At 44.5% G+C, this 13832-nt stretch overlaps 1 protein-coding gene across 1 annotated transcript in view; it reads right to left on the bottom strand.

The window, feature by feature from the left end:
- LOC8042575 (low-density lipoprotein receptor-related protein 4) overlaps window positions 1-13832 on the bottom strand; it is a gene marked incomplete at its 5' end in the record, with an annotated part of 130877 nt that overhangs the window by 103612 nt on the left and 13433 nt on the right. The window contains one exon of the mRNA XM_029975676.4: window positions 12608-12721. Coding sequence (XP_029831536.4) covers window positions 12608-12721 — 114 coding nt within the window. The remainder of the gene's footprint in view (window positions 1-12607; window positions 12722-13832) is intronic.

The following is a 13832-nucleotide window of genomic DNA, read 5'->3' as shown; positions in this document are numbered from 1 at the left end:
ATATATCGTAACTTAGTAGAAATAATAAAGTAAGCACAAAGTACACGACGTTAAAAGTAAGTTCCTTTATTGCAAAAGCTGTCTACCAGTTTTTGAAGCCTTTTATCGTGAACACATAAACTTTATTGTTTCTGTTTTCTTCTTTTTTTTGTGTTTCCGCGCAACAAAAGCTACAGTGTTCTTATATTTATATACACATTGAACTACAAATTAACGCTCTTCACTTTACATGAAAAAAAATAAGGAATCTGCATATTAATGCACGTCTTTTTATTGCACCAGTCGGTGAATGAGAAATGAAGGAATTAGTGTTGCATTTTTTCTTTTCTTAAATGAACCATGCAAGCACACGTTCTTCTTCGGTTGTTGCTCTCACGTCCAATCAATTACGCCAGTGGAGAGTAATCAGATGAATTTAAGCTACGCCTGTCAGAATTCGGAAATACGTTAGCGTTCGTTCGCGCACGTTCCTTGGCGCATGCCGCGGAATTAAGGCACAGCGTAGTAGTACTTCGACTATTCATTACATAAAGAGCAAAAAGAAAACAATTTTGCAAAGTGTCCTAGGGCAATTTAATCGTTTTTGTTTTGCTTTTCTGCATCAACTTGTATCCCAATTTGATAACTCAAAAGTCTCGAGTAAACACACGCCGTTTTGTTGCTAACCGCTGAAAGACAGTAGATGCCGTGAGGTTTCTTTAATAATTTTATACTCTGTTTCACTCTAAGTCCAATCGCAACCATCCGCCAGGATCGGGTGCAGCCAATGAAGCAGCATCAGATGTGCATCGTCTCGGCTAGGTGGCGCAAGCTAGCACCCGTTTGAAAGCGTACAGCCGTTAGCATACATACATGCATTCATCGTTTTCTTAGTGGGTTTGGAATCACCGGCTAAAGCAATCAGACACGCAATAAGAGCGCAGGATAGCGGCGCATTCACTGCGAATCACTACAGAGTGGCCAAGTTAAGTGACGGCGTCTACTTAACCTTGCGCCCTTTTCTTTTTTTTTTTACTTCGTTATATTCTTATGACGTCACCACGTCTCTAATTCCGCTCCTTTCTGTTTCGTATTTGGCCGTATTTTTAGCACATTTCGTTCACAATCGATGCCTTCTTTCGATTTGATATACAGCTTCTTCCAACCTTTCGTGTGTCTTTTTCGACTTTTATACATTTGTTTCTTCTCTTCTTCTGTCGCACGCTTGTTCACAAACTTTACAACTACTCGTAACAAAACGAACGCGTCTACACGCCAAGACGTCCAAAACAAGCACATCCTGCACATACATATGTGACACTGGCCGGTTCTCAAAAACAGAAACTAGCATCGAAAAGATGTTTCCGAAAACTAAGTGGCAGGGGAACGGTTCCCTTTTTTTACTGGTTCTCTCGGAAACGAAGACATGTCCGAATGGCTTTTGGTCGATATGTCTCCTTCAGACTTCTCTGGGATATCTGGGATGAGGGCCCGAGCTAAGCCTCACCCCCAACAAAAGTCGAGACAAAAAACAAAACCAAAAAACAGGAGTCTAGGAAACGAGGAAAAAAATATAAAGTAAGAAAATACCAGAAACCTCTCAAGTCGACTTCTCACCCCTTTCACCTAAAAACGAATAGCTACTTTTTTTTTTGTCTTTCTTTGTATACCAATGGCGACGCGAAAAAAAAAAAAAAAAAAGCGCAAGGGCGAGCGAAATTGTACGCCTTTGCATACAATTAGCCTCTTTTCAGGACAAAGAAACTTTTTAAAGCGTGTATTTCTCACGCCAAAAAAAGAAAAAAACAGGAAAAAGAAGAGCAAAATATATGAACGACGCCGTGGACAACGAGAAGATGCAAGCACATTCGTCGATAGCGGATTCTTATGACCGCCTGGTTTTATTGTAAACTACGTTTTCTGAAGATCAAAGCAAAGAATAGATTTTTTTTTATGGGTGGTTGAACAAATTTGCAGGATGTTTGAATGACATCTCTGTCAAGAGCATCGATAAATCTTATTTCGTTCGCGTATGCTTCTTTTAGACTTAATTTTAACGCACCAACAGCGTGAAACGGATCTACTCAGTGGTAAGTACGTAAAGGTTCACGACCAATCAGAAAGGTGCTCAACTCAAAAACGACACTGCGCACCGCGTTGAATCTCACCCGTAGAGGTTTGTGGCCCAGATTGTTAATACTATTGTACTTACTATATATGGTCACTGGGACCTCAAAAAACGCTAGGTGTGCCCATTCGCGAGAATCAGATCAGTCTAACCAACGAGATCGCTGCAATATCCCCAATAAGATCTTAAGAGAACGAATCACTGTTCAAGCATGCACATAAGAATAATGATTATAGCAAGTTGTAGGTAACTTAGTTTTTATCGGTCTCTGGAAGATTTCTCTGAGTATCATGTTAATTGCGTGCGCTGCACTTTGCGTGTGCGTGTGTTAATTAAATTAAAAAAACAAAACAACGACCTGAAGGATCATTGTATCGTTGATTTTAATAAAGCGACAGGAAAGTATAAATGTTGTGTTCAATTTCCTCCTCTTGTAATCATCGTTAAAAAAAGTGAAAGCCGTTTACAACTCCCTGTAACGCCGAATTAAAGCGCAGCTCTTGAGGAGGAGGAGGGAAGGGTACTGGGGGGGGGGTGGAGGGGTCAACTGACCGGCGGGGGGGGGGGGGGTCACGTGATCAGATAAAATTAGCGCAAACGACAAGAGAAGAGAAATCCGCATAGTGGGTTCACGTGACGATGACAATGCCGATGATGTCATCACTGACGTCACTGATGACGTCATCAGGGACGATGACGATGCGCATACCGATAACGTCATTAGTGACGTCACCAGTGATGATGACGATGCGGACGTCGGTGATATGACGTCATCAGTGATGATGACGATGCGGATGCCGGTGACATCAGTGACGTCACTGATGACGTCATCAGTGATGATGACGATGGCGATGCTGATGTCGGTAACGTCATCAGTGACGTCACTGATGACGTCATTAGTGATGATGACGATGACGATGCGGATGTCGGTGACGTCATCGCGGGGGTCACGTGATCTCGGCGGGGGTCACGTGACCTCGGGGAGGGGTCACGTGACCTCATGGGAGTCACGTGACTTCGGGAGTAACGCCCCCCCCCCCCCCCCCCGAGGTCACGTGACCTCAGGGGAGGCTCGCGCGGTGCATTATGGGACATTTCCCATAATGCACCGCGCGGTTACGCCGACGGCGACGCCGCTCAAGCCGGAAACGGGCGCCTAAGAGCTGCGCTCTAAAATGAACGCTTTAACAAGCTGCAATGATGGCAGTGATGGGAAGGCTTAGGAAACAGGATAACTGGGCGAGTTGGTATGTATTCATATTGGAACAACGGCGAATTTTACAAGGACAGAGGAAGGAACTGGACAGGACGAGCGCTGGCTAACAACTGAAAGGTTAGGAGACCACGAAGAAAACATACAACAACACGACTTTCTAATCACGATGGAAATGCGCATGCGCCTCATAAAACTGGGTGCTATCTATCACACAATTCCAAAGAGCTCGAGAGATTGTCGAAGCTCGTAGAATAAAGAAGGAGGGGCCAGGCTGCGTGAGTCGGGCTTCCTTGAATTTGCTGGACAGTGAGGTCGAATTTTTAGATCGGGGATGACGCCTATAGAATTGTGTAGCAGATAGCACCCAATTTTATGCGGCGCATGTGCATTTCCATTGTGATTGGAGAGTCGTGTTGTTTTATGTTTTCTTCATGGTTTCCTGATAATAAACCTTTCAGTTGTTAGTCAGCACTCGTCCTGTCCAGTTACTTCCTCTGTACTTCTAAAAATCGGGCTGTTTTATTATGAATAGAAAGGCCGTGAATGCAGAACCCCTTCCCCCCCCCCCCCCCCCCCAAAAAAAAAAAAAAAAAGCAAGTAAAAAAACATTAACAACATAATTGTATGGTATTATTAGGCCAAAGCTTTTGTCAAGAATGCACACCCATAACTGTAAACTTTAAATAAAAATTCGGACAATCTGTTGATGAAATCAGCTTAGCCCTCTCACATTCCAATATTTCGGGCCTACCTACCCAAAAAGTTTTGAAGGAACGCTGAAGGCGGCTTTCTCCGCATTAAGATGTCGCTTGCCGTGAAGCCAGCTTTGGCGAGCAAAATTTGCAAGCAGAAAAGGCATCGGTCGGGATCGCTAGGTTTGTGAAAGGGAGCATTGAAGGACTGCGACAAGAATCAGAACGAGTGAGAGAAGGAGAAAGAGAAAGAGAGGGGGGGGGGTGATATAAGGAGGAAGAGAGAGCGATAACAAAAGGCGCAAGAGCACGTGAGAAAGTGTGATGAGAGCACCAAAGGGAAGGAAAGCCATCAGAGTCATAAAGAAAGAAAAGAGAAATATAAAAAGCCACGACAGCCTTAGAGCACGACGGAAAACTAAGTAAAAATTAACGGGAAGAAGCAGGCCGCTAGAGCGCGAAGGAAAGAAAAGAAGAAGAAGAAATAGAGCCTTGGTGGCTCATGGCGCGAAAGCAGGTCAAAGATTGCCCTGTCTGTATCGTCCCTTATGTGTCTCCACTTTCTAAATGTTTAAAAAGCATCAACACGCTCAAGTAGTACAAAATTAAAGTACCGCAAAAGAAAGTTACAAAAAAGTAAGGTTAAGAAATAAGATATATTGCAATAAGGATAAGATTCTAGAAATTTTAAGAAACATACCCGCGACATAAGCGCGAGCTTGCTAGCACATGTGCAGTTGCGCAGGAAGACACGCGCGAACTGCGATGTGGCGAAAGGGTAGTGGAAGTGACGCGGCATCACTATCACCGACTGGAGGGTAGTCACGAGCAAGACGCTCGTACAAAGGACAGTTAACGAGGGAACCTGTTGTCACCAATGCAACAAGGTGTAGGTAAAGCCGATCGTAGCGTCACTTAAACGCGAGGTAAGGTCGGTGACACCGCGCTTGGGTTCGGGGACCCCTTTCATTCAGACGCGCTTTCTAATTTTAAAGCGACAGCTTTACATGAGAACCCTGCACGGACTTTGTTTGCTCGTGTTGGTGTTGGTCGCACCATAGCAAGGTCATAAAATAGAGTGGCAACAAAGCGCAGCTGTTGGTTTGAGGACGTAGCGCGCGCGAACAATGGCATAGAGCCGCGCTAATTGTCTGTAAGCGGGGGGAAAAGGGGGGGGGGGGGGGAGTCAGCGACGCACAACCTCCCCCCCCCGGCCTGCTGCGTAGGAGCAGGGCTTCGCAGTAGTGTAGCAAGTGCATATCAGTAAAAAAAGAAAAAAAATTAGTGGGCGCGGAGATTCTTTGCGGTACAATTGTAAGCACGGTGTAGTTGTCAGTGCTGCGACGGCATTTGAGGGGAAAACGATGTTATCACCCCGAACAAAAAAATGTGCATTTATGAAAGAGAGGTCGATTGTACATCCGCAATTTCTCCGCCTCGTTTTTCACTGCATATCATTCCGATTGAAGGGGTTGTTCGTAAAAATAAGCCACGAAGGGCTATTACATATTCATTTTATAGGAAGGATTGTCTGAGCCAGGTAATATCTTTGGATGGGCGTTACGTGTTTGAAGCAATGATACATACTAGTTTTCTTTTATTTACAATATTTGAAAGCTCAAAAATAAAGTTTAAGATGTCCGTAGAACGGTAATTAACATGTCGGCTTGATTGCTTTTAAGCGAGGAATCGCTGTATTACTGAAACATTTTCGGAGGAAGGAACGGAAGAAGTCAGGAATATTCCCAATGATTGCCCGCTCAAACGTATACTTAAATCTCGCACTGAAGTTTCTGGAAATCAACGAGCGCATAATCATACCCCTTCTTTTGGACAAACAACAACAATATAAACACGTACCAATTGCGGAAACAGAGATACAAACATCGGTTACGCCCGTTTCGTTTAATGCGTGCCGATTAATTCCCCAGGATTATAAAAATACCAGTCCCGCTATAAATCTTGTGGATTGTAAAACTAGGATTTTAAAATAAGCGAGAGATTAAAAGACGGCTCTCCTGGAGTACGCTCGAGCGATCCACAACGAATTTCACAAACGCGCAATTACTCAAAAAAAAAAAAAAAAAGAGTAAATGCTTTCTGGAACGTACGGAGCGTTGTGTCGGACAGTCTTGAAATTGGAATTACGGAGGTTCGCTAATTACGGTGCTTTGATAAATGTCTCTATTTGCAGGGGGTTCGAAACAAAAAAAAATGCTCTTGTAATAATTAAGCAGCCAGCCCCACGTTTGAGGCGTGCTTTGAGGGAATAGTGCCCGGACACCGCAAAGAATTTTCAAACGCAGCATCGATTGAAAGCCATGTTTGCATCTACAATATTTGAGCTTCAAACATTGTTTCAGTTAGTTTTTTTTCCTCACTAGCAGGTAAGAATGTCAGCCAAATATGTTTCGCGCCTACGATTCGAGGAGACTTAGGGCCGGTTGCACCAACACCGCTTAGCACAAAGCGAAGCTTAGCCGGGAACCTAAGCTTAGTTTCGGTTTCGTTCGGTTGCACCAAACTCGCTTATCGCTAAACCTAGCACTAAACTACGCTTATCGTAAGCGCTCAACATTAGGCGCTTTGCTTTTGGTTGTTTTCAGTTGTTTCTTAATCCTGGATTTAAAACATGGCGGCTGGTTTGTCGCGGTCGACGCGGTGGACGAAATTAGTTGTGCAAAGTGTTTTAGGCTACATCAGCGTGAAAGTCTTGACAGAATGACCTTCGATTGTGACAAGGATGCAAAATATTGTCGCGTGAAGTGTTCATCGACCCCTGTATTCAAGTTGGCTCTTCACTCTCAGGGCGTGTTAGCCCTAACCGAGGTACGTACGGAGCTGTGGCGCTCACGTCTGTCTTCCCGTTGGTTATTCTGTCAACGAGCTTATTCATATGTACTTACTAATTTTCGCATAACTGTAACGTATTGTTATTTACCACCTTGTTTATTTACACTTGCAGCGCGTATCCTTCAATCCCATCAGCGCGTTGAATAGTGGCAGTACATGATCTCGGCGATTAGCTGATTGTCGACACCTCTGCCGTTTGCATTAGATTGCGGCGCTTTTAAGTAATAAAACAGCGAAAATTCAATTTCTTTCGTTTTCTGAGTTTTGAGACAATCTTCAGTGAATTTTCCTAAACTCGCGAGTAGAATCTTGGCTTCAGAAAACTGTAACGTTCCATAACCGTAACTTTTTTGGTGGTCGCGATTTTTTAGGAATATTTTGCTTTATATCTTTCATTCGTGGCGACGACAAATCGTAACGACTACTATGCTAGATTCGTTCATTGCTGTATCGGGGCAGGCTGGGGCAGGTGATGCGAAGAGATGACCGTTCTTATCGGCACGATGTGATGTACTAGTAGGGTTTTTTGTTTTTCCTCTGAACTCGACAGTGTGAAACTGAAGTCAGTTTGAGGCTGCAGCGGATGTTCAACGACGGTACAGTGCAGTTCTGCCACCTTGCTGATAGCAACGAGTACCGTCGATGGAAGGTCTCGTGACCTGACCTCTCGACGACTTCTATTCGATGATTTCCGGGCATTTTCGCAGCTGCCGTGGCGAGTTCGTTACTGTTTTGAACTTCATCGGTCTCAGGCATGACTTGATTTTAGTAGTCATCTTACCTTCCTACTTATTCTCGATGATGTTTTGTCTTCAGCGATGTAGCGAGTAGAGCGTCCTTCTCGCGTTCGGTGAGATTTGGGGCCCCCGATGGCTCCTTTATCTCAAAATGTGAGCACGAAAACTACTGTCATTGTCAAAATATTTTGTTATCAACCGATATTAAACACACAATTACAGATGTAAAGACCATTCGTGTTTGTTTAAAGCGTTGACTCCTGTTTTTGAACGTTAAGCGAAAACATGATTGAATTTGGAGACCTTTAATTCCTTACTCACCGAAGAAATACAGCGAAAGCAGACGCCGACGACGACTACTACGGAAGTTTTTTTGTTTACATCACGTGATTCCTCTCCGCCAATCGAATTCGTCACTCTGAGTGTTCCCTAGTTCGCTCTGTTTGTCCCTACATTCCCTACGCAAATCCAGCGTTTAGCTAGGGGCGCGTCTGTAAAGCCAGGTTTACGTTGGTGCAACCGAAATTTAAACCCGTGCTTTTCCGAGCTTGGTTTAGCACGCTAAGCCGACTTAAGAAAGAGCCGCTTTGGGTTAAGGTAAGCGACGTTGGTGCAACCGGCCCTAAGTATTTTGTCGAGTGTCGCGTGACGTGTGATGATACAGACACGTACTGCGGCGTTAATGAGGTTTTATACAATGGTGACGATACAATTACGTCATATTTTTTTTTATCCTGTGGGAGAAGTATTTTCGAATTTTAATTGGTGAGCATAATAACGCTCGTTTCTATTTTCTCACTTCCGCTTCATTCTCTCTTAATCTGGGATTTATGTTTCGTTTAAAGGTATACGTGAATTAATTTTTTTTTTTCAAAATCAAACTAATATTTATTGCTGTAGGTATGACCGAATGGCCTGATGTTAACCTTTTTGATTCGACCTTTATGCTATTTTTGTTATGAAGGAACTTGTGCAGTTTAGTGCGGTCGCTATCCTTTAGTCTGAGATCTTTAAATTTTTCTTTCTTACTGCCGAATAGCGACGCAGGAAGAACAAACAAATAAACAGGCCGATACTTGGCTTGTGGACAGTGTTTCGTTTTGTCTACCAGCCATCCGCATGCCACTAAAAACTGTAAGAACGAACCAAACAACGTAATGTTGCGCCTGAATTTGTGGTGGCACACATGTCGTGGTGGCAATGCTCGCGCATCATACAAAAAGACAGACACATTAGTCGCACGAAAACGGTCTACAGACATGTTAGAAACATACAAATGTACGAAACATGCTTCGAAACATGCTTAAAAAAACCCTGAAAAGAGAAAGAAATGTTTTTTTTAGACAACCTAGTTGAGACACGCGTGTCACTTCGGTCGAGAAGACGAAGCTGCTCCACCTCTCTTCCACTCGCCCCAAACGCCGAGAGGTGACTGCCTATTAAATCACGCCTCGCGCCGTCAATATTGCTCTAATTTATTTATTTTTTCGCGGAAAATAATTTTTTTACACGCGTACCAAAACTAGGCTGTTAAAAAAATATATTTTTTCTTCTGTTTAGGTGCCCTTTAAAGGAGCTGTGCGACGATTTTAACGTTGAAAAAATTGACATCTTCTACTTTTGACATTGTTCACCTTGTCACAAATGACAGAAAACGCACGTCCTTTTATCGGAATGTTGCGATACCGCCGCGTAATAGCGAGGCAAAAATGAGAATATTCCCCGACCTGCAGCCGCGAGCGGCGACCATGAGAAACACCCGGCGTGACGTCAATGGGGGTCTTTTAGACAAATAGCAATTTGTGCGAATACCTGCTCGATAAAGGGTAACTTTTCTATAAATCTTGTCGGTCCAACATAAATATAAATGCGTCAAAAACCTGGTATCATTGACAAAACTTTTATTAGACGGAGTTTTAGTGGCGCCATCTATCCTAGGTCCACAAAACCGTCAGCTCTATCTGCTGCCACGAACAGCCGCCAGAAGCCGGAGGGGGACAGGGCCGGACGGGTATGGCCGGACCGGGATGAGACTTTCCTCGTTTAACCATATTGTTCCCGCTGCGCCCGCCAGCACATGGTCACGTGGTCGCGAGCGGATGAGTTCTCGCTGCTCACTAATAACTCTAAAGAGAGAGCTTCACCGGAACCCCGCGCGACCCCCATTGACGTCACAGCGCACGTGACTCAGAAGACGATGCACGAGTTGAGAGGTGGCAGAAACCTGGATCTTTTTCATTTTTTTTAAATAAAAACTAGGGTATGCAGACAAAATCTGTTTTCTGTAGTTCACTTCAGAAGTGTCAGGCATCAACTTCCACAATTATTTAAGCAAAGACCTGAAAGTGTTGCACAGCTCTTTTAAGGCGTGTTTTCAGGTAAGTCTGTCATCATGTGAGCATGCAAACACCATGTATTTTCTATAAAATATGTGCAACGTAAGTGCGCGCTTTGAGAAACGCCTCGGCCTCTGAAAGTGAACTTTGGCACTTTCAGAAGAAAACCTGAGGCTTTGTTCAGACAGCCGAGAAACAAATATTGACACGGCATGACGCGACAACGAATATTCGCATGCCTCATAACAACTAGGCAGGAAAGAACCTTTATGTCGTTTTTTTTTATGTTGTTGTTTGTCATTCACGGCGTAAGAGAAGCATAAACTATAGACTTATTCGCGCTGCTTGAGGTGCCACGTTGCTACTTCTCGGCAGTATCAGAAGGTACAATGTGCAAGTTATTTGAACAAAAACATGATAACTTCTGCGGCATGGGGATCAAAGAATTTATTTTTAGATTTTTATTTGGTCGTTATTGGGCCAGGTCGCCAGCGCACTTCCTCGGCTTTCATGTAGCGTATCTCGCAATGCACAGTTTTAAGTTATTTACACACACAGAAATCACCAACTCTAATGCGATCTGTTTTATCTCGCCTGAAAATAGTGAAATGCACCCCTAAAACCCATCAAACGGCGCTCGGAGGTGTTCCTTCGCTCCATTCAAGGAGTAAAACGCTTTATATATATATATAAACATCAACCAAGATCCTTCACTATCTTTATCCGATAAGGAATGTTGCTTTTTAGACACACAGTGACAGCGCATAACAATGGCTAAGGAGGACGTAGCGTCCATGACATGTATTTTATCTTTGTTTGTTTGTTAGGACGTTACAGTACTTATACTTGATGTTAGCACGAATAAACTTTAGTTGTTAGTCAGCGCCTTGTCCGTCTGCCTTCTTGTTCTTGTCCGCGCCCTTGCGCTGTTTTAATTTTAGAGCGCAACTCTTAAGGCTCTGTTATACTCCGACGTAACGCGCGCGCAAGCGAACGCTGGCCGAAGTCGGCTACGTCACGTTAGTCACACCGCACGCATAAAAAATTCGGCTTCTTTATACTCCGGCGTCCCTGGCGGCGCTCGCGGCGCGCGTCGGTGGGCCGCCGGTGCGGCGCATGCGCAGAATCTGACTACGGGGGCACGTTTCCTGCAAGAGTGCGCCACTTCCGGTTCCTTTTCGTTTCGGATAGCATACGAAAATTCTCGCGCTTCTTGAGCGTCTAGTTCGAGCGATGGCGTGGACGTACCTTGCACGACGAAAACGCGCGCTTGCACTGTTGGTGCCCCGCCTGCGCCGCAAGCGTAGGCGGTCAGTTTGCATACGGTACATCTTTTACAAGCGCCCGGTCTACGGCACTCAAGCTTCCTCGAGTCGTAGACACACAGGTGAGGACGAATTCCCTCGATCAGCTTCTCGACCGACCGAGTCCGATTCTTCAAACACGACGCCACACGTAGTGGTGCTCCTGTCGTCTGCTATTGCTCGCATTCGCCGCGCTTCCCGCCCGACGCCTGTCGGGAGCCAGCGCGTGATGCATCCTGGTCCGGCGTCGCCGGCGCGGCCGGCGCGGAATACGGCATGCTCCATTTTGGCGTCGAGGTGGTCAGGCTGCGTCGAACGCCGCCGGTCGCGCCGGTTACGCCACGACGCCGGAGTATAGAGCGTCAGGTTTTCGCCGACGTGACGTCGCTGTGACGCGCTCGGACGCGCGCACGCGTTACGTCGGAGTATAACAGAGCCTTTAGGCGCCCGTTTCCGGCTTGAGCGGCGTCGACGTCGGCGTAACCGTGAGGTCACGTGCCCCGCCCCCCCCCTTGAGGAGGAGGGGGAGGAGGGAGGAGGAGGAGACGAGGGGAGGAGGTTGAAGGATGAGGAGAGGAGGAGGCGGTGAAGAAGAAGGAGGGGAGAGGAGGAGTAGCAGGCAGGATCACGAGGCGAAGAGGAGGGAGGAGGGGTATACCTTCCCCTCAGTACCCTTCCCTCCTCCTCCTCAAGAGCTGTGCTTGAATTCGGTGTTACAAGGAGTTGTAAACGGCTTTCATTTTTTTAATTATGAAATACCAACTAGCCCAAACTTCTGCGTTAGTTATGTAGTGAATTTATCATACTCGAATGTCGCGTGTATTCGTTTCAGAAAACAAAAACAAGAAATATTCAAGCCTAAAAAATTTTTTTTTTTCTTGTACACAGAAAGAAAAACGGTGAAAACCGCCTGGTTCACACTGCTGCTACTGACAGATGGCACCACACACTCCTCGGATATGCTGGATCCGCTAGGGTGTTCATTTAAAAAAAAATTACGTTTGGGCGTTATGTTGCGCCATCTTTGAGTCACAGCATTACCTCGCTGTAAATAGAAATAAAAAAACAAGGTTATTTTAGACTTAATTTTTTTTTTAACTGACCTTTATGAGGTTTATGTATGATAAAGGCATCGTCTAAAGACACCTTTCTGAGAAGTCTAATCGTGCTCAATTTTTCGGTCGTTCGCATCTTCCCTTCGACCTTGTCTATTTTTGCGTGCTGTTTGTTTCCGCTTACCATGAACCAACTCGCCTACATCACGACTGTAATTCAATTTATTGGCTTATTTATAATACTTATTTTACGCCTCAACAACGCTTAGTAACGGCTTGTATATATAAAATAAATATATCCACTTACGACATATCTCGTCGCTGGTGTCCCCACAGCCGTCGAAACCGTCGCACCGCCACGACTTGGGAACGCAGCGTCCGTTTTCACACGAGAATTCGTCGCTGGTGCAATTTCGTGGCTCTGAAAAAGGTAGATACAGCATTTCGTTGGTACGTAAAAGAATATAAACTTCCGAATAAAATACTTTGTTTTCTTTTAAACTGTGTTGTTGCCTCAAATGCATTTTAATTTATAGATACAAATACGATCGAAGTGCCTGGTAGTCTCAGACTGTAAAAGTTATAGATTGAAGGACGTTAACCCAAGCGAAGAACGCGTGCCTTGCGTGGCCTACTTATTAGCGTGTCTCGCTGGCAATCGTGGGTTCAAATCCCGCTTTTAGTTCTTCAAATTTTTCTTTAAGTCAAGTGAATTACTTTATAATTTTAGTTATAAAGTAATATAACTTCACACATAAGTGACTTTTAATCTGCATTGCGTGACATGTTTGTTGTTAATCACTTTTTTCTTTCTTTCTTTCTTTCTTTCCTTTATTATTCCTTTGTTATTCTTTTTTTAAATACACAATCGTTGCTTGGACCCATAGCCGTGGAGGCTAGTCGCGGGTCCAACATTAGAAATAACCTTTACAATGCGGCAGGCAAACAAAACAAATGTACGCACACATCAAAGTATTCACAAAACAACATACATACTAATTGAAAAAAATATATATAGGGCATGATATTGAACTTATTCATTGGCTCGCAATTTAATTAAATACTTCTTTAAGGATGGCAATATATTGGGTTTAGATTTGATGTCGGTAGGGATATCATTCCATACCAGGGCACCGTTGAATTCAATAAGCCTTTCTCCATAAACATTTCGACAAGATGGCAAATTAAACAGATTATTTGTTGCAGCTCTCGTATTCCACGCGTGACGTCACATTTCATGTGAGTGTTGTGAGTTGTTTGAAATTCCCGCGCGAGGTCATATGGCTGTGGCGTCATGACTCTATCGACCAATCCTGGATTCTAGCGTACGCCACCGACGCCGGCTTTTCTGCGACGACACGAGCTCCTCATTACGCGTTAAAATTTGATTTAGCGCATCGGGTACGTCCGGCGCTAACTTGAGTTCTTATAGTTATTTCCTCGTCGAAATAATGTATTTTCGCGTTAACATTGGCTCCAAGTGTATCAACACCTCCAACGAATAATACCGCCGCGTGCCAAGATTTTAACTA

Source organism: Ixodes scapularis, unplaced genomic scaffold (assembly GCF_016920785.2).
Source record: "Ixodes scapularis isolate PalLabHiFi unplaced genomic scaffold, ASM1692078v2 PGA_scaffold7__128_contigs__length_106722199, whole genome shotgun sequence".
Lineage (NCBI taxonomy): Eukaryota > Metazoa > Arthropoda > Arachnida > Ixodida > Ixodidae > Ixodes > Ixodes scapularis.
Note: the sequence above shows the minus strand (reverse complement) of the source record. Positions and strands in the feature narration are given on the sequence as shown.